This window comes from Rhamphochromis sp. 'chilingali' (genome assembly GCF_963969265.1).
Source record: "Rhamphochromis sp. 'chilingali' genome assembly, chromosome: 18".
Classification (NCBI taxonomy): domain Eukaryota; kingdom Metazoa; phylum Chordata; class Actinopteri; order Cichliformes; family Cichlidae; genus Rhamphochromis; species Rhamphochromis sp. 'chilingali'.
In genome coordinates, this window is record NC_137945.1 from 23,085,276 (window position 1) to 23,108,635 (window position 23,360).

General features: G+C 38.9%; 2 protein-coding genes across 2 annotated transcripts; both read left to right on the top strand.

Annotated features, from left to right (window-relative positions):
- Positions 1-858: 858 nt before the first annotated feature.
- LOC308385398 (B-cell receptor CD22-like) lies at positions 859-15,716 on the top strand (the record flags this gene model as incomplete). Its single annotated transcript, XM_080864249.1, has 9 exons — positions 859-886; positions 1,323-1,706; positions 2,032-2,337; positions 2,766-3,026; positions 3,677-3,690; positions 4,903-5,136; positions 12,778-12,870; positions 13,073-13,312; positions 15,699-15,716. 9 exons carry the CDS (start codon positions 859-861, stop codon positions 15,714-15,716), a joined length of 1,578 nt encoding a protein of 525 aa, XP_080720375.1.
- LOC308385399 (B-cell receptor CD22-like) lies at positions 15,714-22,634 on the top strand (the record flags this gene model as incomplete). Its single annotated transcript, XM_080864250.1, has 6 exons — positions 15,714-15,773; positions 16,017-16,400; positions 16,745-17,050; positions 17,154-17,423; positions 17,746-17,827; positions 22,376-22,634. The coding sequence occupies exons 1-6, from the start codon at positions 15,731-15,733 to the stop codon at positions 22,632-22,634; spliced, it is 1,344 nt and encodes a 447-aa protein (XP_080720376.1). The 5' UTR covers positions 15,714-15,730.
- Positions 22,635-23,360: the final 726 nt, after the last annotated feature.

A 23,360-nucleotide genomic window follows, 5' to 3' on the forward strand; every position in this document is an offset into this window, starting at 1 on the left:
TATAGATACATGTTAGTTCATTAGATGGGGGGATTTAATAGTTTATATTTATCATGTATCATAATAATTAATATTTCCCAAATCCAAATTTACATTTGTGGCCTCATTACAACATGGCTAAATTAAAAATGGCTTAACATTTATTGAGCTCAGATATAAAATAAGATTTTTCCACAACTAAACTTATGTGCCAGAAATCAAATGCCTGGTGTTGCTGCTCAACAACCAAATTGTAGTGTTACTGTGCTCTTTCCCACACTTTGTGATTAATTTTAGTGCTGATGCAGTCACTGCAGATTTGCTAAAAGATACATGTAAATGTAAGTAGCCTACTTGTAGAAAAGCAGAACTGAAGAGTTTTTGTCAGAGGCATCGAGTGACGCCTCCAGCAGCTTTGTGATAAACTGACTTTATTGCACTTTCTTAAACAAGTTCTCTTTCTGTACTTCCTTCTTTCCAACATCAGCTGGGCGACACGGTCCACTGTAATTCTTCTAAAACTGCAAAACAATAATTCTACACTTGGGATTGTTTGGTAAGGAAACATTTTATTGCTTTTATTCAATAACTTTTTACTTTTCTTTCATTGCACTGACAGGCACATGTAAAGTAATCTTACTTACTGATGTTCAAGTTTTATATGAACTGCTTTGTGTTACATTTTTTATATTTCACCATGTTTCAAAGCAAAATCCTACAAGAAAATAAAAACAAGATCTGTATAAATGAAGAAGGAACATTTTTATGATAAAACAGCTTTAAAAATATTAAGTACAGTGTTAGAGCTCCGTACATGAAATTGTCTTTTTTTAATCCAGGCAGTAGAGTAGTCTGTGTGTGAACATGGAGACAGTCAGCATGTTACTGATTGTCCTGTTTGTTTCAGGTGAGTATTTCAGTATTTCAAAGTCATTATTGGAGTTATTTTACAACGTAAACTTCATTTACTAACAGAGTGAACATAGACCTACTTTTTGTACTGACTTTAAATTAAAATGTTTTTGTACAAAATGTTAACACCTAAGGAACAAAAAACTTTGGTGGCACTTTCAAGCATTACACTAGACAGTTTTTGAAACTCTGATTATGAAGATTTCCATCTTACATCCAAACAGCAGATGGTGGTGGAAATGTTCCTACCATCTCTGGAATATCAGCTAAATGTTTAATTTAAAATGGAAATATGCAAAAAAAAATTTCACGCTAAAGTGTAGCAAATAGTTTAATCAGAGATGAGAGTTTTGTTTGGGAGTAGAAAAACATGTAGTTATTTTGTTTAATACTGATATGTGAATGGATTAATCATTAAATTGTATTTACAGGTGCTTTGGCTGGTTATTCCTATAAAGCAGACCTTTTCATAACTGCACCAAAGCAGCTGGAAGCACTGAGTGGATCTTGTTTGCAAATCCCATGTAGGTTCAGACCCAAAGAAGAACAGAAATTTAACAGCAAAAGTGAAATTTTTGGAGTGTGGATTAAAAATAATCCCGAATTTGCCAACGAGGCAAACAATGTGCTCTTCAACAGTAGTGGAGCAGTTAGCATCTATCCAATAAGTATTACTGGGAACCTGAGTCAGAGAGACTGCACCACTCTGTTTACTAATTTAACCACCACATACACAAACAAATACTTCTTCAGAGTAGAGAGTGAACCATTCAAGGCAACAGCAGCTTGTGATCCTCTTCAAATAACAGTCACAGGTAATAGTATGTTTGTTTGTTTATTTTTTGTTTATGTATCACATTAACATTAAACTAACATTTAGTACTGACTATCTAGTCTTTGATCTATTTTTTGAATATAATCAATATCACTTGAGCAAATCTTGTATTAAAGTTGTAATGATTGTCCCAGCATGACACTCAGAAAATTGTTTCTTATTATAACGTCTGCTCCACTTTTATGTTCAAGACTTGATTACATTTATAAATCAAAGTATGAATTTAGAACAGGTTTTGAAAGCATTAGGTTTGCAGATTTTAATCAGTGGTGCAAAGAGCAGTGTGATTTTATGTGAAACCACAGATTCTCCTTGGAGGCCCAGTATTACAATCTCAGGTGATCTGAAGGAGAAGGAGTCTGTCACTATAACCTGCTCAGCTCTCACTCCCTGTCCACACTCCCCTCCTCAACTCACCTGGAATCTCCAACAAGACTCTCACAACAAAATAGAGGAAAACACAGATGGAAGCTTTACAACTAAAATCCAGCAGAACATCACTCTGTCAGACACACATGATGGAAAGAAGATCAGCTGCTCTGCCAGATATCCTGTGAACCAAGGAAAAGACACCAAGACAGCAGAGACAGAAGAGACTCTCAGTGTTTCATGTAAGACAATCAGAGTTTGTTGTTGAAGACACACGTGTCAAACTGCAGTCCCGGAGGGCTGGTGTCCTGAAACCTTTCCACGTATCCCTGATGCAACACACCTGAATCAAATTAGTAGGTCATTTGCAAGACTATGTGGAACTTGACTGCATGCTGAGGTGGCGATTCAGCCATTTGTTTCATGTTACAGCAGCACATGAGTGAATGAACATGGTGCAATAAAATTACTTTTAGAAGTACATTTTTCCAAGCACTGACATTTACTTAAATTTACTTGAGTTGGGTTGGGATTGCCACCTCAGCATTCAGTCAAGTCTTGCTAATGACCTACTAATTTTATTCAGGTGTCTAGCAGCAGGGACACGTGTGAAAGTTTGAGGAGACCAACATGATTTATGGGATAATTCTTTCCATTTTTGTTTCTCCAGATGCTCCTCAAGACACCTCAGCATCCATCAGTCCATCAGGTTTGATGTCAGCAGGCAGCTGGGTGAAGCTGACCTGCTCCAGCAGAGCCAAACCTCCAGTCAGCAACTTCACCTGGTTCAAGAAGAGCAGAGATGGAGCTGTGAAAGTATCTGAAGGAGAGATTTACAGCTTCAATGTAACAGATGGAGGAGTTTATTACTGTGTGGCCACTAATGATCTGGGTAATCAGACATCAGCAGAGATTAACATGACTGTTGGAGGTAAAATTACTCAGCACTAAGTTTCATAAGCTGTTTTTTTAATAATTTTTTGACGTATTCATTAAAATTGAGTTGAGAAGGAAGTACATTTAGCTTGATGAAGTTCAAATCTTGTACTTTATCCTATAATGTGTGGTTGTTCATGCGTTAGACTTGAAAATATTTATTCACCTTAAATTGTCTTACTTATTATTATTATTATTATTATTATTATTATTATTATTATTATTGTTATTATTTCTTTAGGTAATGTTGTCTTCTCTTTGTTTATTTATTTTTGTTTTCCCTTATTTTGTTTTTGTTTTTCTTTCTTAACAGAGCTGTTAAGAACCGATGACTTGCTTTTCTCCTCTTTTGTCATGGCTCTGAGTCATTTTGATTTTATTGTGATTTGTGATTTCTTTGTGTTGTCATGTTTTAGTTTTCTATTTTTTAGCTCTGAGGTTATTGGGGTTTTGTGACTTTTGCATTTTTAAGACAGGTTACGATTTAGTGTTACAGTCATCCTAAAGTTTAGTTGACTCTGTGTCTGAAATTTTCGTGTTTGCCTGTGTTATGCTTTCTTGTGTTAGGCTCCTTTTGCGTTTCCATCATCCCTGCATCCTGTGAAAATTTGTCTTCCCGTTCATGTATGTTTCTCTCTCTTGTAGGTGTTCCCCTTTGGGTCTCTCTTTCCTGTTCCCACATACTCCTCATATTTCATGTCTCCCCTGTCTCCTGCATCATATTTCTTCTCCCCAGCCCATCTTGTCTCTCTCTCCCTCAGTGTCACTCACTCCCTTCCTCTCTCTCTCTCTCTCTCTCTCAGACACACACACTCCTTGTGTCTTGTCTTTCTTAATTGTTTCCATGTTTCCCTCTTTCCCCAGTCTGTCTCGTTCCCCTGTGTGTTCCTTCCTCCTGGCCCGGTGTCTGGCCACGTGTTTTAAGTCTGCACCTTAGTGTTTCCTGTTTTACTTTGACAGGGTCGTGTTCCCTGTTTGTTTCCTTTTCCCTCATCACCCTCTTTTGTTTTTATGTTGTAAGTTGTCACTCATTCTTGTCTTTCCTTGTCTCTCCAGGTTTCATAGTTTTCTAGGTTCCTTGTAGTTTTCCAGTTTAGGTTACTTTTGTGTTCTAGTTTTCTCTTTAGTTTGTGTTCTTGTGTTAAGCCTAAATAAACGTCTCACCCTTGGTTAAATTTAAGTTTGTTTCCACACCTCGTTTTGTCTATATTTGGGTTCCCATCAAAAGCAACACAGTCTATAGGCACAGACCTTGGCACCCTTTTCTTCTTGACTGGATGCTTTTACTTATTTCTCAGTTACATTGCTACACTGAAATTTAAAGAGGATGTGAAAAAACTTTAGCAATGGCTGTCTTTCTGTGTCTAGATTATTATACAATGTTTGACTCACATGGTGTTTCATATTTATCTTGTACCAGGAGAGCAGAATGATCACTTCACACTGGGACTAGTTCTTGGAGGAATCACTGGGACCATCTTACTAATTTTCTTGACAATATTTCTTTGGCAAGTATCACACATGACAGTAGGAAACATGATATTTTGTCACTCATATTTTAGCTGCACAATAAAATGTGTTTTTTCCCCCACCAAGCTTAGATTTACTCATACATATATTTAGTATAAAAATATTTTATTTTATTGCCTCTTATGTCCAGGTGCTTAAAGTCAATGCGTCAAACTATACAACACACTCAGGTAAGAAGATACTAAATTTGTTCAATCACTTTACCTGCCTGTTTCCATGAATATTTACTTCTGTATTTCTATAACAGCCACAGTCACATGATTTCAAATTTCTAAAAACATGATTAAGAATGGACTCAACAGGTCTACATCACAGATTTTCTTATTTGTTTTTTTTAATAGATTCAACCTCATGAAGAGCAGGTTGTTGAAGGGCCAGCAAATAACACAGAAAAAGAGGAAGAAAACATCCATTATGGTGAGGTCAGCTTCTCTAAGCTGGGATATGAAGCATCCTCTGACTCAATGCAGGACAGAGGGCAGCAGCAGGGTACGGTGTACGCACAGGTGAAAGTCAACAAGCCAGAAAACAGCTTAACACAGAGAGTTAATGGCCAAGAGGAACTCTACGCTGAGGTGAAGAAAAAATGAGAAGTATCTGTTTACAGTCTATGAAGAATAAAATATAAATGTGGAGCATTTACATGAAAATATGTCGTTGTGACTGCCAACAGTTCCTTTTCCAACTTACCAAGAATTTCTTTAATAGGTCATCTGGCTTTTCCTTTAAGTAGACACAGACAGCTTTTAGAATGCAAACATCAATGCTAGTATTCTGGTGGAGAAAAGAACTCAATGTGATTTTTAACTCTCTCCTTCACTTGCTCCAACTTTCTGAATGAAGTGGGATGTCAGCTCCATGAGCATGTTGAATATCTGTCTTTAGTTTTGATGTCACTATCTTGTGGCAGCAAGTTGCATTTAAAAAAAACCCAAAACGTAATATAATTAGTAAGTTGTAATTATTCTGCAGAAACATGCTGTCGATGAGTGTTAAACAGACTATGCAACTATTGAAGGTGAACAGATTTTAAACACTGTATAATCTCTTAAATGTCCACCATCATATTCTACAAATCCTATTTGTGTGGTGGCTTTTTTGTAAGTAATACATGTCTCTTAATAAATACAACAATAAAAAGGTGACTTCTATGGGTTTTTTAAACAATCTTTTGAATGAATAAAACAAATTAAAGTGTTCTGTCCTGAAGTTTTGAATTGTCCAGCCTGAATTCTCCTTCAAAGTTTGTCATAACCCAAACAGGTGTACTGTAGGGTAATTGTCAGTGTGCAGACCCTTTTACCTACCTACTATCCAGGTAGAGCTCTCCACTGTAGTATGGTGGAGATTTGCGTCTGGTAATCTGGTGAGTAGTCATGAAAGAGCGATAAAAGGTGAGACAAGGTAGTTTGCTATTAAAGTGTACAAAACACAGTGGTGGCCTGCACTAACTGTAGTTAGCTGAGAATCTGGCAAAGAGTGGTTGAGTGTGGTGGCCTTTAAAGTCCACAGCTTAATTACCCACAGGTGAGAGCAATGAGCAGGAACACAGTGGCTCCTCCGAGAGGTTGAACTGCCGGCTCAAGAGATACACACTGGCACTCACCCAGACCATGACAGAAAGAATATCAGCTGCTCTATCAGATATTCTGTGAACCAAGGAAAAGTCAGCAAGACAGCAGAAACAGAAGAGACTCTCAGTCTTTAAAGCAGTTGTTTTTTGATGTGAGGCACAGAGCGACGTCGTAAGCCCTACAATAAATTGGGGTTTTCACCCTCAGGATGCCAACATCCTGGCACCTCCAGCAATATCTCCTCAGATCTGTTGCATTGCTGCCAAAATAACATGGCATGCAGGTGAGGTTAGACAATGGTGTTGGTGGTGGTAATGCTGAGGCAGGAGCAAAGTCCAGCATCTCCTTGGCAAGCTGCTCCCGAAACATTTTTTGTGTCATTGGCTCCTTACCTTGCCTCTTGCATAACTCCATATGCAAAAGAAAACTATTAACAACAGCAATGTCTAAGAAATGATAAAACAAAGTTTTATACCATTTCATAGTTATATGAAGGACAGTGTAATAACCAATCAGAGCATCGGACAAATCAACACCACCCATGTTCTTGTTGTAGTCTACAACACAATCTGGAACAGGTACAGCCTTTGTTGTCCAACCTGCAGCCTCCTTCACTTTTTGCTTCACAGTCTTCCCGCTGAAGGCCTTGTGCACTGTGGAGCACATTGTGACCTCTCGAGTGTCAGTCCACTTCACAAACACCAGTTCGCCTTTCCTTATCCAGCGCACATCTCCCCTCTCAGCCTTCTTAGGAAAGTAATTTTTGCGCGTGCGCGGAAAGCCTGTCTGTTTTTTTCTAATAGTGCCAAAACAGCCATTTTTTTCTTTATATAGGTCACTGAAGAGTGTAGGGCTTGTGTAAAAATTGTCCACATACAAAATGTAGCCCTGCCCAAGCAATGACAGATGTAAAAGATCCATAACAGCTGAGTAGCTAAGCCCATATGTTGTGCTGACCTCACTCTTACTGGTGTAGCCAGTGTCTGAATCAGCCAAGACAAACAGTTTATATCCCCACTTTGTGGGTTTGTCCTTCATAAACTGTTTCATTGATATCCTACCCTTATATGCCACCATTCTCTCATCGATGCAAATGTTTTTATATGGCTGGAAAAGGGCTTTGCAGGCAGTCACAATCTGGTTGTAGAGTGGCTTTATTTTGGAAAGCCGGTCGTACTCTGGGGTGTTTCTTTTATTTTAATTGTCCTCGTCATCTTTTGGGCTGCTAAGGTGCAATGACCACAAGATGGCTTCAAAATGGTTTCTTGACATAGTGTCACGAGGGAAGTGAAAGTTATAAGGCCAAGTTATAAGGCCATTTTTTTCTCCAATAGTCAGCTCTGTGGTGTACACTTACAAGGCCTGTGTAAAGAAGAATTGCCAAGAAGATGTAAACTTGCTTCACCGTGAGAGCAGTCCATGGAAACTTGCTGCCAGCCCTCCTTTTCTTTGCAGCATTGGCATTTGTGTTCTCAATAATTGTTCTGACAACGTTCTCACAAAAGAATAGCTGGAACAGCGACAGAGGAGACCATGCTGTTGTGGTGTTAAATGTAGGGCCTGGGTCCCTTGCTGGCTTAAACCTGAAGGGGTTAGGATTTCTGTCCTCCTCATTCCTGTCTTTCCACAGTTCTCCCACCCCAGGAGACCCATTTTCCTTGAACTTTGGTTTAGCCTTTCCAGTTTTCACCTTTTTGGCCTGCTTGGGTGTGAGAGCTGCTGCATGTCGCCATGTAGAGGATGAGGGCCGTCGGGGCTCATAGTCTTCATCCTCAATAAAAAAATAAAATAAAATAAAATCAATGAGAAGAAGGTTTTAAAAAATGTGTGTGCATATAATAAATACAATTATAACATATAATAACTCAAAGCATGCTTAGTCATCCAGGTATGGTTGTGTTTTCAATGGGAGAAAGTTTCATCATTTATCCAAGTGACTTTGTCAGTCTCAGATCACAAACAGCACCACCAACAGTGGGATGTGGTCAGTTTCATTGGCATTGTTGACTCCATACCGTCAATATGCAAAGCTGAGACTGAGGAAGTCATCTAGATGAGTGCTGAAATTTTATAACAAAAAGAACGCAACGACGAGCAGAGAAAGAAACAGACACTAAATATGAGAAGGGAACAGGGCAAAGAGGAAACCCCGGGAAACACAGCGGATGCTAATCACACAGGCGAGACGGTAGTGATGGGATTTCCGGCTCTTTTTAGAGAACCGGCTCTTTCGGCTTGGCTCACTAAAAAGAGCCGGCTCTTTCGGCTCCGAACCGGCTCTTCATGTTGTTTTGTTGCTTTAATTAATTTATTATTAACAATAATATAAAATTATGCACAAAAGGAATTACTAATGTAAAAAAAAGTGGTTTTATTTATATATGTTTATATATAAATATATGCGGTGGCCCCTAGAGACAAAACACGTAAAAACTCCAAAGCACATTCCCAGAGTTAACTGAACTTCCAAAACCGAGCTACCTAGATCACTTAAATTACACAATTGAAAGCATATGTGTATTTATACACAAGCACTCGTATATATTCAAATAATAATAAAAAAATGTTCATTTGTCGTTGGTACTTGCAGGCTTGTGTAGCCACTAGGTAACAAAAGCTCAACACTGCGCCTAGCATTCTGGAGCACTTCTGTTGTGTTTCGTACGTGCTTCAGAGTTTGTACGTGTTTTGGAGTTTTTACGTGCTTTGTCTTTAGGGGCCACCGTAAATATACTTTTATTTATTCACTCCACATAAAATGTAATAAATATTCATATAATACAAAAACCAACTAGTCACAGTTCAACTTTTAACTATTTAAATGTTCAGCATTTTCCTTTTAAACCAATTTAAAGTGAAACAACACAAAACACTGCAAACCGCAGCACAATTAAATATAAATTAGACGTTGTTGTCCCTGGCTCTCTCTCTCCCGCTCTGTTCCTGTGCTACTGCCAGTGTGACTACCGCCCCTCCCCCCTCTGCCCAGCGCAAAGCACAAAGCTCACATGCGGAGTGAAGCGGAAAAAAGTGTGAGAGAGGGTGAGATAAAGGGAAGAAAAAAAACCAAAAACCCACGGCTTGCGATAAGGAGCCGGCTCTAAGAGCCATTTTGTTCGTGACTGACACATCACTACTGTGCAGTATGTGGCGAAGGCATGCGACAGCCAGCGAGCGAAAGGCAGAGGGAGCTGTGCTGCTGCTGGAATAGGGCTTTGGAGTTGACGTCACGCCGCAATGCATTATGGGAGCGCAGCGCCATTTTCGGGGTCTACGAATCAAACCAAACACACTGTGTTGGAACGACGACTACAAGAAAGATGCTTAAAAGCAGCTCAAAAGAGAATGAACTGTATAGAGACCGATTTCATTCAGAGGCGAAGCAGCGGTACTTGCAGAAAATAGCGTGCATTGGAAATGTGGACCCGTATGAAATACGGCCGTGGAGTAGAAACCCTGAAGACCAACCGCTATTGACGTAGCCTGACATATTTTCGTACCTTATCTGTGGAATCAGCGCGTACAAGTCGTCATTCAAGCAAAGGTAAGTCAGCTCGAGTACTGCGAGTGAAATGCGTTTGATTTCCCTGCAAACATTCAAATTAGTGCAGCATAAATTCATTCATGAGGGGAAATTACAGTGACAACATGTGGAGGCTGTTAGGTGGATAACATAGCGAGTTCAGTGCATTGATGTGACATTCTCCTGAAGGATTGTTATTCTTTATGGTTAAAGAAATTGCACTAATTTATTCATATTTATTATAAATAATCCTAATTAAACATCTTGCTTCCATGTTTGTATCTTGTGTCACTAAAAATACATTTTATTTTAATTTTATATATTGATCAATGACCTGCAGAATCTCCTTATCATATTAAGGGATTCATAATTGTCACTTTATGCTTTCTCCATCTCTAAAGTGATGACATCCTTGCATTACCGGTACATACTTTAGGTTCATTTTCTGCAGGCAGATTTACACTATAACATGCAGCGTTCTATAGATGGACACATAAAGAAATGAAAAATTACATGTATGTGCTAACTTTCTAAACACTTTGTTACATTTATGATAAAGTAGATAAAACACATTTACGTCGGCCTTGGCTCATAGTTCTTGTCTTTAAATGAACTTTGTCTGTGTGTGTTTCAGGTCCTGCACTCTCAAAGAGTGAATGAACCAGCATTGCAGCCATGGGTCACTGTGAGCATCACAGGGAAGGTTGAAGCCGCCCACTGCAGCTGTAAGGCCGGAGTCGCAGAGACCTGCAGCCATGTCGCTGCTCTTCTGTTTAATGTAGAAGCAGCAGTGTTGATCTGTGGCACGAGGACTGTTACAGATGAACCTGCATACTGGGTTTTGCTGGGTAATATGACCAAAATACAGCCAGAGGTTGGCCATAAGATAGACTTCTCCTCTTCAGCTGCCCAAAAAAAGGCTCTTGATCAAAACATAAACAGACCATCTGTAGTGACAGGTAAAAGGAGCCGTCCTCAAAACAGAAAAATCCCACTTGCTACTTTGGAGGAGTTGTCACTGCTATTGGATACTTTGCTGGAACACAGTAAAGCTGTGGGTTGTGGGAATGACCCATAATGTTTTATCTAGGGGTCTACATTTATGCCTGTAGTGCACTGCCGTGTAAATAATTTGCATTTACTGAATATATACTGACTGAGTACCACTGTTCAAAAGTTGAATAAAGAAACAAACTAATTTTTGCCTCTTTTTTTTTAAAATTGAAACCACCTTATAGAACATCACATCAGTTACAATGTAGAATCCATGTCATTTATAGTTTACAAATGACAAAATGTTTACACAAAATCATGAGTGTTTACATGACATCACCCACTACTAACATTACTTTATTTACTGTATCTTTTGAAAAAATACAGCAATTTTAACAGCACAAGACTTAAGAATATTTAACAGGAGCAGGTTTCATTCTTCCCTGGTTTTATTATCACACTGTTCACCAAAACGCAGCAAACCTTCACCATCTTATCCAGAAGGGTCAACTCTTCACCCTCACATGGAAGAAGTAATCTGATTGGCATGGTGGTATGTTTGCAGCAGGTCCCTTGTGTAGCGCTGGAACCCAGTCATGATGTGTTTCATCCATTTCATTGGCTGGTTTGCTGCAATAATGCCAAATAATTAGCATCTCTATAGATAGAAAGTAGTTCTGCAAAATCACTCAGTAGGATATTTGTTCTAATTTGCTATGAGCTCAGAGCGCATAGAAAATAAAACTAATAGGCTATAAAGAGTGATATGAACATATTTAGAACTTACCGGAATGAAAATGTCTGAAGCACCAACAGATATTTGGAGATGGAAGAGAACTGCACGTCAGCTCGTCTCACAGCTGCTATCCAGGCTAGACGCCTTCGTTTGGTAACATCAATACACGAGCTGCCTCATGTTGCTTCCAGGTTGGGAAAGAATGAAAAGATAAACCATTTTCAACCTTATTCTCTTGCCGGTCATGTGATCGAACATTGCAGCTGACCACACAGCAAATACGAACCATGGCTGTTGTGTGTGACTTCGCTCCCTTTTCACTTGCGCTAGACCCCCAAAATGGCGGATCGGGCCAAAATCCTTTCCACGCCCACCCCCCGTGACATCACGCTCCAAAGCCCTATAGGTATGCAAGTTTCTAAATGAAATAAATCACATTGACCTTGAAAATGTGGTTAATCTTAACCAAAGTCCTCAGTTATGTGAAAATGAATTGGAAATGCAAGTTGTGCAACTTCACAACCACAAAAAGATTAGACCTGCTGAAACACATCAGGCTAATACATGGGTATTTTGGTCGAGTCCACTCCATACCCTGCCTTCATGCAGATTGCCCTTGCACTGTCAAGACATGGGGTGCATTGAGGACACATTTGTCAAGGCATCATTCACAGTCATCCTAGCCAGGCAACATCCTTTCGTTCACATGCATTGTCTGTAATTCGTGCTCTTTTGACAATGAGAGGCAGTTTTTTGAACATTCTGGTGGCCATCTAAAAATGTTTGAAACTGTGCCATGTGTTTTTGAGGATTGTGATTATCTTTTGCAGCTTATGCGTGCCAAAGGAGGAGCTGCTGATTCCAAGATGAAACCTCTGCTGGACACTTTGAAAGACCTATGTTATTTGACTTTTTTCACAAATATGTAATTATGGAGGGCAGTGGGTAGCAAGAAGGTCCTGGGTTCAAAACCTGGTCTTTATGCATGGAGTTTGCATGTTCTCCCTGTGCATGTGTGGGTTCCCCCCAGGTACTCCGGCTTCCTCCAACAACAAAAGTCACATACCACATAGGTATATAACATTTAAAACAAATACAATATCCCATACAAACATGTAAAATATACAATAACAGATCAAATTAAGAAAACATGACTGTTAGGTTAATTGGTCTCTCCAAATTGACCTTAGGTTTGAGTGTGTGCGTGCATGGTTGTTTATCCTGTCTGTCTCTATGTTTCCTTGTGATTGACTGTCCAGGGTGTACCCAGCCTCTCACCTGTTGAAAGCTGGAGAGAGGCATCAACCATGTTTTTGTTTTTAAGTAATTCAGTCTTAATGTAAGTAAATCACTCCACTTAGTCTTTTCACTAAATGGTATCTCCCTACAGACACAGAGCATTGAGAAGAAAAGGGATCTCCTTATCTGCTGCCTCATTAGCTACCTCGGGGAAAGACAAGAAGATCTTTTTCATGACTGCCAGGTTTGTCATATTGATAACAGATTACTTATTAACTCAAGGGATCCGAATGTTCTTCTCTCCTGTCCTCTCCTATCCCCTGTTCTCCCCTTCTCCATTCATCTTCTGTCTGCTCCCCTCTTTAGATAAACTGAAATATATTGAAAAAGCATCTTAAATAAAATAAAACGTGTATGCTTTTTGTTTCTTTCTTTTTAACACGTAGGAATGTGAGGATTACACAGACAATATGATGAAGGTGATTGTGATCCACAACATCATGGCTGAGGAGGATCCATCAGATGTGTTCATTGTGATTGAGGGAAACCAAGTGATGGAGGGATGTGGAAGTCGAACAAAGGCATGTGTACTGCTGATGGGACTGATATATGCCCTCAACCTCGAATATCCGAAGGAGCTGAAGAACACATCTGACACTTTTCAAAAACTTTTTTGGAACTTGACGGTACGAAACTACTGAAAAGGGTCCACGGCCTCAAAAATAAGCTTATGCAATGCACACACATTTCCCCTCATGTTCCCAGAGGATATTTTGTCCAGACATAGCTTGATGGAGCTGACAGCAAGCACAGAAACTATTGAATGTTGGTGTTAGTGTTCTGTTCTATCTATACATATGTTTGATAACGTACATGCACAGAAACAACCTCGTAGAGTTTCTGTATGTGCTTTTGGCTTTTAAAATGGACTAAGTGGCCTTTGAAAGTGTTGTCTGCATTAGCTGTTGTGTTGCACTTTATTCTGTGTTTTTATGGAATAAAAACATTGAGATGATGAACCATTTGAATATCTTTTTTGGGGGGGTACATTTTACCTTATATGAATAGGTAATGTTTATCAACTGATAATAATTAAATTTTATTAGTAATTATCAGGTATTACCAACTAGCAAACAAGAGATAATTTTACCTCATTTCAATGAGTAAGTAGCTGTTGAATGTATACATAAATATGGGGTAAATTTTACCCAATTTAATTAAGTATTCCATAGCTTTTTATTGAAGCTATTTTATACACAATATATTGAACTAAATCTACCACAAAAAAGTCTATGCAAATTGTTACCTCAGATTTATTGGGTAAATTCTATAGATGACTTCTTACAGTGCACACAACCCAGGATTCAAATCATGAATAGATAATGGGCTTGGATTTACATCACTATGAATGAAATGTGCTCTATTTGGAAGCAGCCGCCCCCCCCCCTTTCGACGGGTTGTGTGTGAGACTTTAAAACAGCAAACTGTAAATTATAAAATTTAAATTGTTATTGATCCCTTTACCACGAGTCCTAAAGTGTATATTTATTTTCTTACTCTTCTTATATTTATTGTTTGTTTACTTGCACTGCTGTAACTGGAGCCTCGTCGTCTCGTCTCTACATACTGGACTGTATGTAGCGGGGTTTAAGTTTACTTTGACTTCAGCAGGCGCACCGAGGGCTCTCGTGCTCACTTTTCGCATATAGAATTTCGAAAAAACATCGGTGCAAATTATAAGTCTGTATCATGATGTCTGGTGTTTTCGTGTTTATTGGTTTGTTTTTATTTTGTTTTATTTTGCGAGTTGGTTATTAGATGCTGCTCCAGCCACCAGTGAATCCCTCACCGCCCCGCCCTCTCCTCCCTGTGCCGCAAGCAGCAGGCGCACCTCGCAAACGGAGGGCGCCCTTACTCCCAGCAAATGGGCGATAGAAAACCAATAGGTGCCTATGACATTCCCAATATGCGCTGGCTGATGTCGGGGCAAAATGAGTACGAGCAATTTATTTTTGTTTTTTTGCCGATGCCCGTGATGCCGCCCCCCACCACGATGCTGCCCCGGGCAACCGCCCGTGTCGCCCGTATCAATAACCGCTACTGTTCTTAATTTATAAGAACATATTTCACTTTGCATCCCAAAAAAACTGCACTTTTCTAAACAGCATGTACGTTGTCTGTTACTTTTTGTGCAGTTCTGTTAAAAGGTTAAACTTACAAGTGAGTGGCAGAAAAAAAGACTGCTGCAGTAACTTCCTCTTTTGCTGAACATAATCAGGAAGGACAAGAAACTTTTTACATTGTTTTAGTCTTTGGGTGTTTCATTAGTTCTTCTTCTGACATTGGCAGCAACTAGTTCATGTTTTATTGTAATTCTGCTTCATTTCATTCTACAGTTACAAGACTTCACTTGAGCTCCTTAGGTAAGAGATCCTTTCGTGTTTGGTTTTTTCCTTCTTAAATTAAATTTTAAATTTGTAATTCATCTAATACAGATACACAGTATTGTTAGCCAGAAATCATGTTTAAAACAGTAGTATTATTTCAGAGGAAGAGACATTTATGACTGCAGTATATATTGAAAGCAGGGAAACACATGTCTTTTTTTAAAAAATACATTTGATTCACAACTGGTTTGGTTACTAAATGGTTGTTTGTCTAAAGATAAACACTTTAAAATCATTATTGATTATCTACATGCAGATTCTGGGCCTTTTTATTAATCGGGCCTTTTGTTTAATGGTGAACTTTACATGTATGTAGAAAACTTTTTTAAAAAATCCAGTTTCATGCACCTTAATGCAGCCACTGTCACAAACACCACCAGCATAAAGATTTACTTTCAGTAACATCCAAGCAAAGTTACAAAAACATGTTCAGCAGACATTAAACTTACTGCTGTGCTATTTTGGTGTCGGCAGAAGTTTGATTTTGAAGCTGTTTTTCAACCAAGACAAGAAACAAAAGGGGGTCAGCTGATGGCTATTCAGCATCAACATGTTAAGTGGGTATTTATTGATGTTTTGTTATCTGTATGAATTCAGTTTTCTGTGTTTTGTTATTGTTTTTCAGTGCACACAGCTCCACTGAACTTCAATCTGAACATGATGACAGTTGGCATGTTACTGATTGTCCTCTTTCTTTCAGGTGAGCTGTTTTATATATGATCACTGTCTTTAATGTTTGTTACTCTGAGTTTTTACAATGAATCCAACTTTTTAAATGGTGGAGGATAAATGGCTGTCACCTCAGGAATATCTGTTAAAACTTTACATATGAAAATCTCAGTGACTTACTAGGATGTATAAGTGTAGTTTGATGAACATTTAATAATGTTTAAAGAAGAATAATGAGGGTGTTAATGTAATAATTATTCAGTTGTATTTACAGGTACTTTGGCTGATTGTCCTGATGAAGCAGCAGTCTTCATAAATGCATCAAAGAAGCTGGAAGCACTGAGTGGATCTTGTTTGCAAATCCCATGTAGCTTCAGACCCAAAGACGAACAGAAATTTAAGAGCCCAAGAAAAATCTTTGGAGTGTGGATTAAAAATCGACCCAAATTTGGCGAAAATCCAAACAATGTGATCTTCAACAGTAGTGCAGCAGTTAAGATTTATCCAATCAGTATTACTGGGAACCTGAGTCAGAGAGACTGCACAACTCTATTTTCTAATTTAACCACCACATACACAGACACATACTTCTTCAGAGTAGAGAGTGAACCATTCAAGGCAACAGCAGAATGTGATCCTCTTCAAATAACAGTCAGGGGTAAAGAAATTTCAAGTTTATTTTATAAGATAATTATACAATATAGTTACACTCATTTAAAAACTTACTTTTAATATTTTAATTTTCATTAATATTATCAATGAAAATTAAACTCAATTTGATAATTGTATATTACACTTATAATGATTTTTATACGGAGTCCACTGAGTGGACATTTCTACTTTCTTATTTCAGTTTGTGCACTGTTATTATTCTGAGTACTTGATTACATTTCTAAACATCTGAATTTAAGAGTTGCATTTTACAGATTTTTAAAGATTTTAAAAGCTGGTATGAGGTGCAGTCTGCTCTGTAGTATTGATGTTTGTGTTGTCAAACCACAGATTCTCCTTGGAGGCCCAGTATTACAATCCCAGGTGATCTGAAGGAGAAGGAGTCTGTCACTATAACCTGCTCAGCTCTCACTCCCTGTCCACACTCACCTCCTCAACTCACCTGGAATCTCCAACAAGACTCTGCTAACGAAATAGAGGAAAACACAGATGGAAGCTTTACAACTAAAATCCAGCAGAACATCACTCTGTCAGACACACATGATGGAAAGAAGATCAGCTGCTCTGCCAGATATCCTGTGAACCAAGGAAAAGACACCAAGACAGCAGAGACAGAAGAGACTCTCAGTGTTTCATGTAAGACAATCAGAGTTTGTTGTTGGATCCTGTCAACATATCATGATTTATGGGAAGTCAGCTCTTTGTAACAAATGTAATCTGTGTCACTCCTTTTCTTCAGATGCTCCCAAGTACACCTCAGCATCCATCAGTCCATCAGGTTTGGTGTCAGCAGGCAGCTGGGTGAAGCTGACCTGCTCCAGCAGAGCCAAACCTCCAGTCAGCAGCTTCACCTGGTTCAAGAAGAGCAGAGATGGAGCTGTGAAAGTATCTGAAGGAGAGATTTACAGCTTCAATGTAACAGATGGAGGAGTTTATTACTGTGTGGCCACTAATGATCTGGGTAATCAGACATCAGGAGTGATTCATCTAACTCTTACTTACTGTGAAGGTAAAAGTCAGTCACAGCTAACATTTAGCTTGATTTTTTTAAAATGAATTCAATCATCAAAGTGTATAAAGTGTTTATCCCCCCCCCCCCCCCTTCTTGCTAAATTGTCTTTGCATCATACCTTACCACAGTGGAGAGAAGGAAATGTGTTTAAGTGAGACTGAATTTAGTTTAATGAACTTTAAAGATCCTTCTTCATGGGTTTTTTCAGCCTTGTTTCAAAATTATGATTTTGATTCACTTTAAAAACTTTTATTTACTGTTAATCAGTTATTCTGTCAATTACAGTTTTTCTTTGCTCTACAATCCTGTTGCATTACAGCTGAAACACTGGATGGTATCTACACTATAGTGAAGACTGTGGGAATCATAATGCTTGTGAGCACACTGGGCATGTTTGAGTGGTAAGAAAAATGTTTCTATGATACACTAATTTGCAGAGGTGTCAAAAGCACAGAGAGTCTTTGCTTATGTAGACGTAGCGATACTTGTGCTAAAACATACTTGAGTAAAAGTTGAAATGCCAATTCAGCTTGTTTGGAAGTAAAAGTGAAAGTCAAAAAGTACCGGCTCTGAAATATACTCAAAGTAAGAATGTAAAATGAACTCCTAGAAGAACCTTTTTACTACCTATTTTTATGCAAAGCTAAATGAACAATGTGCTATATTAATGTAATAATAACATTATATTGGTAAATAGCAATACAAACTTTATTTCAGTCTTGGTATTAGACTGAAATAAACTATCTCTGCCAGTATCAGTTAAGTAGAACATGAGCAGAGAAAAAGAAGGAAAATTAAAAATAACTAAATTTTCAGTTGATCACATTGTAACCGGTGGGTTTACCTCTAAACAGGAAAATGAGCACATTCAGGGGTTAAAGTCGGATTCAGAGGGTGGGGGAACCCTAAGAAGGAGTGGCTCAGTGTGGGGGGAAAAAATTCATCAACAGAATAATTTCTATTGAGAGCTCCAGTTTTAACTGCTGCTCTGAGGTTTACTGCTTTTTGTGGATTTACACAACTAAATTTAAACAGATGTATGTCAATGTTTCATGAGTTGTCCTGACTGATTTCCATCCTCTATACTGACAGTACACTGTTTATGCTGTATTTATATTATGCCATATACTGTTGGTATGAAGGTGGAATTCATTATCAGCCATAATTCATATTAATCTCGGCTGTCCTTTATGTAACCTAATGGGACGAAAGTCCCAAACAAATAAACGAGGCACTTCCCACTTCACTCCTCACCACGGGGAGACACTTACGGAGCCCACGGGCCCGTCTACTCACTCAATTTAACGCCACAGGCAGACCAAACATGTAATTGGACCTTTCCGACACCTAGAAAGATAGTGTAGAATCACAGGACAAAAAACAACCTGCACCACACAGTTCTTCCCCAGCCTATATAACTTCCGAGGTGATTGCTGACTGGGTCGAGGTGCCAAACGAGGGTGATGAACAGCAGGTGCGTCCTGGAGAGATGGCCGAGTGAAAGAGAGACAGAAGGGTGGGAGGAGCAAGAGAGGAGGAGGCGTGGAGAACAACTAAGTTGCAGCCTACTTTAACCTCTGACTATGCCACGTGGTTTTATAGTAGTAGAAAGTACAGATAGTTATTGTAAAATTTAGGGAGTAAAAGTAAAAAAGATTTAATTAAAAAACTACTTAAGTAAAATACGCACATACATAAAGAGTTGCACTTCATTATTTCCCACCTCTGCTCATTTAATCAGAATCATCAGAATCAGAATACTTTATTGATCCCTAGGGGAAATTATTTTTCGTTACAGTGCTCCATTATAAACAAACATTAACAGAGACAGACAATACACTAACTAAGAATAGCACAATATAGGCATATATATATATATACATAAAAGTCACTTATTAATAAATAGCTGAAAAAGAACATATGCAAGAAGGGTGTAACTGTTGCAGTAAACAGTGTGTTAAGTGCATGAGTTGTACAGGGAGATTTAAAACTATATACTAAGTAGTTATTGCTTCTCATTTGTTTTGTTTTTATCCCTCAGCTGGTTCAGATCAAGTCGCTCCAACAATCCAGAGACAGAAAGCTGTCAGATGAGCAGAGTCACATCACAACACATCAACTAAAGTGTCTGCAGGACAAACTCCACTGTAAAATATCACTTAATTCACTCCAATGTTGTAGAATTAGTAGAATCTTTTACATTCTTTATAGTTTGTTTGTTCAACAGCTGTACATGACCATCATACTCTGAGTACAGAGATGGTGCTGTCTTCCCAAAATTGAACTGTTCAGTTTTGCATCTTTAGAGCGAGATTTACTAAACAGAGCAAAATATCATGGCCAAATGTTTCTGATAGGTCTGGTTAGTTTTACAGGCACATTCAGTTCATTTCGGTATGACATGTCTGATCTGCCAGTCACGCAACTTAGCTTAAGCTCTTAAACTAACTGGGGATTAATCCTAGGGAGAAATTAAGATGTAGCTACATTATAACAATTATCTGGAGATCATGAATCAAACTATTTTATAAATCCATTTGTGTACTTGATTCAAATATTGTACTTGCTATTTTACGCTTTCAGTAAGGAATTCCCTGAAATTAATATTCAAGAGGGTTGGTGTAGAAAACCACTGACCACTCTTTGTCTAATAGTCTATGTTCATCTTTTCTCTTAAAGCTGTAATGTAATTAATCCTTTCTAGCTGTCATCTTTAAACCACATATTGGTGAATAAATTATCATTTATACACAATTTTCTGAATGTATTCTGTGAACATGGGAGGTAGATACTGTCTCTCTGTAAATATTCCACTTGCTTTTAAAAAAAAAAAAAAAGCGCATGCAGACTGCTGTCTGTGCTGTTGTTTGACCTCTCTGCAAAGGTAAATAAAACTTATAAAGACAACCTGTTTGTGTGAACCTCAGTTTATTTTAGATTTCAACAACAAGCTTTCAGTCAGAGTAATCTCCTCTCTGATTGGAAATTGGATGTGAGATGGAGAGTGACTGAATACTGGAGGGGGAAAAAAGAAAATGGATTGTTTCTTTGTCTTCATGTCTGATCTAGAGAATATTCATTACAATTTGATGAAATTGGTCCACCCCAAGGATCGGTTCCCCCCGTCACAAACAGAGTAACATAGTTTAGGCTGTGAAGTCCCAGGAGGATTGCCAGGGGAACCCAAACAGCCTCTGTAATGGTCTCCAGTCAAGGAGGCCAATACATGAAAACGGAAAGACCATATTGTGCAGTCTGATGGTGAGTAAATGCACTGATACTTTCCTCTGATGTGCATTAACTGGTGTGTGTTCTGAATGGAAAATAAAGTGGGTATTCTATTCTTTTTCTAAAACATGCTTATTTTAAAGGGTACATTTTTTTTAACTGTTTACTGAGTCTGATAACTTTAAAATGCAGTTCCAGCATTTCTGTAGTATTTAAAGCACAGTAGAAATCCTACCAGGATGTAGCAGAAATTTATTATTATTATTAATCGACATAACAAGTCACCATGATACATAGAAATACTGTGGCACCTGGTCATGGAGAGTGGTGTTGCCTCTCCCTATACCACTACTTGCTGCCCTTTCCTGGGATTCGGGTACTTGTTGGATTGGGGGGCATGTTGCTGGAAGTTCTGGCGTGACCCATTGTCTTTGGCGTGGTACTTTTCAGTTTCCCTGCTACATTCTATTTTTTGTTGTTGTTGTTGTTGTTGTTTTTTGCTCCTGATTATGCCCCAAATTATGAATCATTTTTATTTTTAGTGTGTGGCTCCTGGTATTGGCAACCTTAAAATAATTATGCCAGATGTGTCAAGGGCGGTGTGGATGCAGGACTGAAACACAGGACTCTGAATTTATTTACAGTGAATGACAATGACGATAAGTAAAACAATCCTCCATGTGTGAGTTTCTTTTTCCCCTTGTGCTTGCTCCATATTCCTGTGCTGTGACTTCTCTAGTGTAAGTGGTGAGTTTCCTTCCTCCTCGTGGTGTATATGTACAAAGTGCTTAACTCCCTCTACTTGTGTTGGCACACTCTGGAAAACAACAAGCAACCGGTAAGTACACGCCACACTTCACTCCGGAAACACTGTCACTCACTTGCTGGGAACTGAACTAAATGATTTCTCTTAACGATCCAGCATCGACTGAGGCTCAGCTCCTCTTTTAAGGAGCTACTCAGAAGAGGCTGATCAGCAACAGATGACTGTCATGGTCTTCCACGTGTGGCTGGTTTAATGGCAGGAAACCCTCAGAGCCAGATGCCTCCGGGAAACACCAACACCAACAAAAACAAACATGGTCACACAGCAGGGACTGCTTCCATGAGAAGATGAGTGTTTTTTTCTTAGTTTTTTTTAAATAAAAAATTTAACCTGCAGGGGATAGGACCAGCAAACCTTCCACCAAATAAGTATATGAAATATATTTAATAACATATATCTGCACTTTTAATATATAAGGAAAGTGAAATTGAAAATGTTAGTTTTCAGGAACTCTGAATCTTACTTATTTCAACATCATTTGTGTTTGCATAGCTTGAAAAAAACTCAAGTGAGTAAAAAGGTCTTTGACAGTGTGTCGGTAATTTGCATCTTTAAATATGTGTCAGACTTCCTCTTTCACAGAACATTAACAGAACTGAAGAGTTTATTTCAGCAGCTTTGTGATAAACTGACTTCAATGCACCTTCTTAAAAAGCAAGTTCTGTCTTTGCATTTCCTTCTTTCTAACATTGGCTGGCCAACACGGTTCACTGTAATTCTGCTAAAACTGTTAAGGGATAAGACTACACCTGGCCTTATTTGGTTAGCAAACATTGTATTGCACATATTCAATAACTTTGATAAAGGTAGCGTGGCAGAAAGGAGTGATTCCAAAGGCTTGGCGAAGAGCAGGAGGTATTCTGATCCCTAAGGAGAAGAACTCCTCATCCATCAGCCAGTTTCGCCAGATCAGCCTGCTGAACGTAGAGGGAAAGATCTTCTTCAGTGTCTTGGCCCAAAGGCTATCTACTTTCCTGCAAAGAAACAACTATATTGACACATCAGTGCAGAAGGCTGGCATCCGGGGCTTCTCGGGATGTCTGGAGCATGCCAGCATCATCTGGCACCAGATTCAAACTACCAAGAAAGAACGAAGAGACCTTCATGTGGTCTTTTTAGACCTTGCCAATGCCTTTAGGTCAGTTCCGCACTAGACCTTGTGGATGGCCTTCAACTATTTCAGCGTACCAAACCACATTACAGGACTGGTCAAGATCTACTTTCAGGATTTACAGTTTTGTGTGATATCTGAGAACACCACCACAGTCTGGCAGCACCTGGAAATTGGAGTTATGGCAGGCTGCACGATTTCCCCTCTGGCATTTATCACGGCAATGAAGTTGGTCATGTGGGCATCCTGGTGGGTAGTAGGAGGTGAGAGACTTAAGAGTGGCCTTCGTCTTCCTCCCATTAGAGACTACATGGATGACATGACCATCAGTACAACAACAAAACCATGTACTAGGCGATTGCTACAGAAGCTCCAGAAAAAACATAGAATGGGCAAGAATGGAGTTTAAGCCAAGTAAATCGCGCAGCATCTCCATCGTAAAAGGAAAGCTGACAGCCGGGCAATTCTATATCAGTGGAGAACCAATTCCAACAGTCTTAGAGAAGCCCATAAAGAGCCTGGGACGGTGGTATAATGCAGACCTCAATGATAAATGGTAACTAGAACCACTAAGGCAGAACTTGGCTGATGACCTCAAGCGGATTAACAACACTGCACTCCCAGGGAAACTGAAACTCTGGTGCTTCCAGTTTGGGTTATTACCCAAACTACTGTGGCCGCTGACAATGTACGAGGTCTCACTCAATCATGCCAGTCGACTAGAGAGGCTAGTGAGCTCCTACGTTAAGAAGTGGCTCGGACTTCCCAA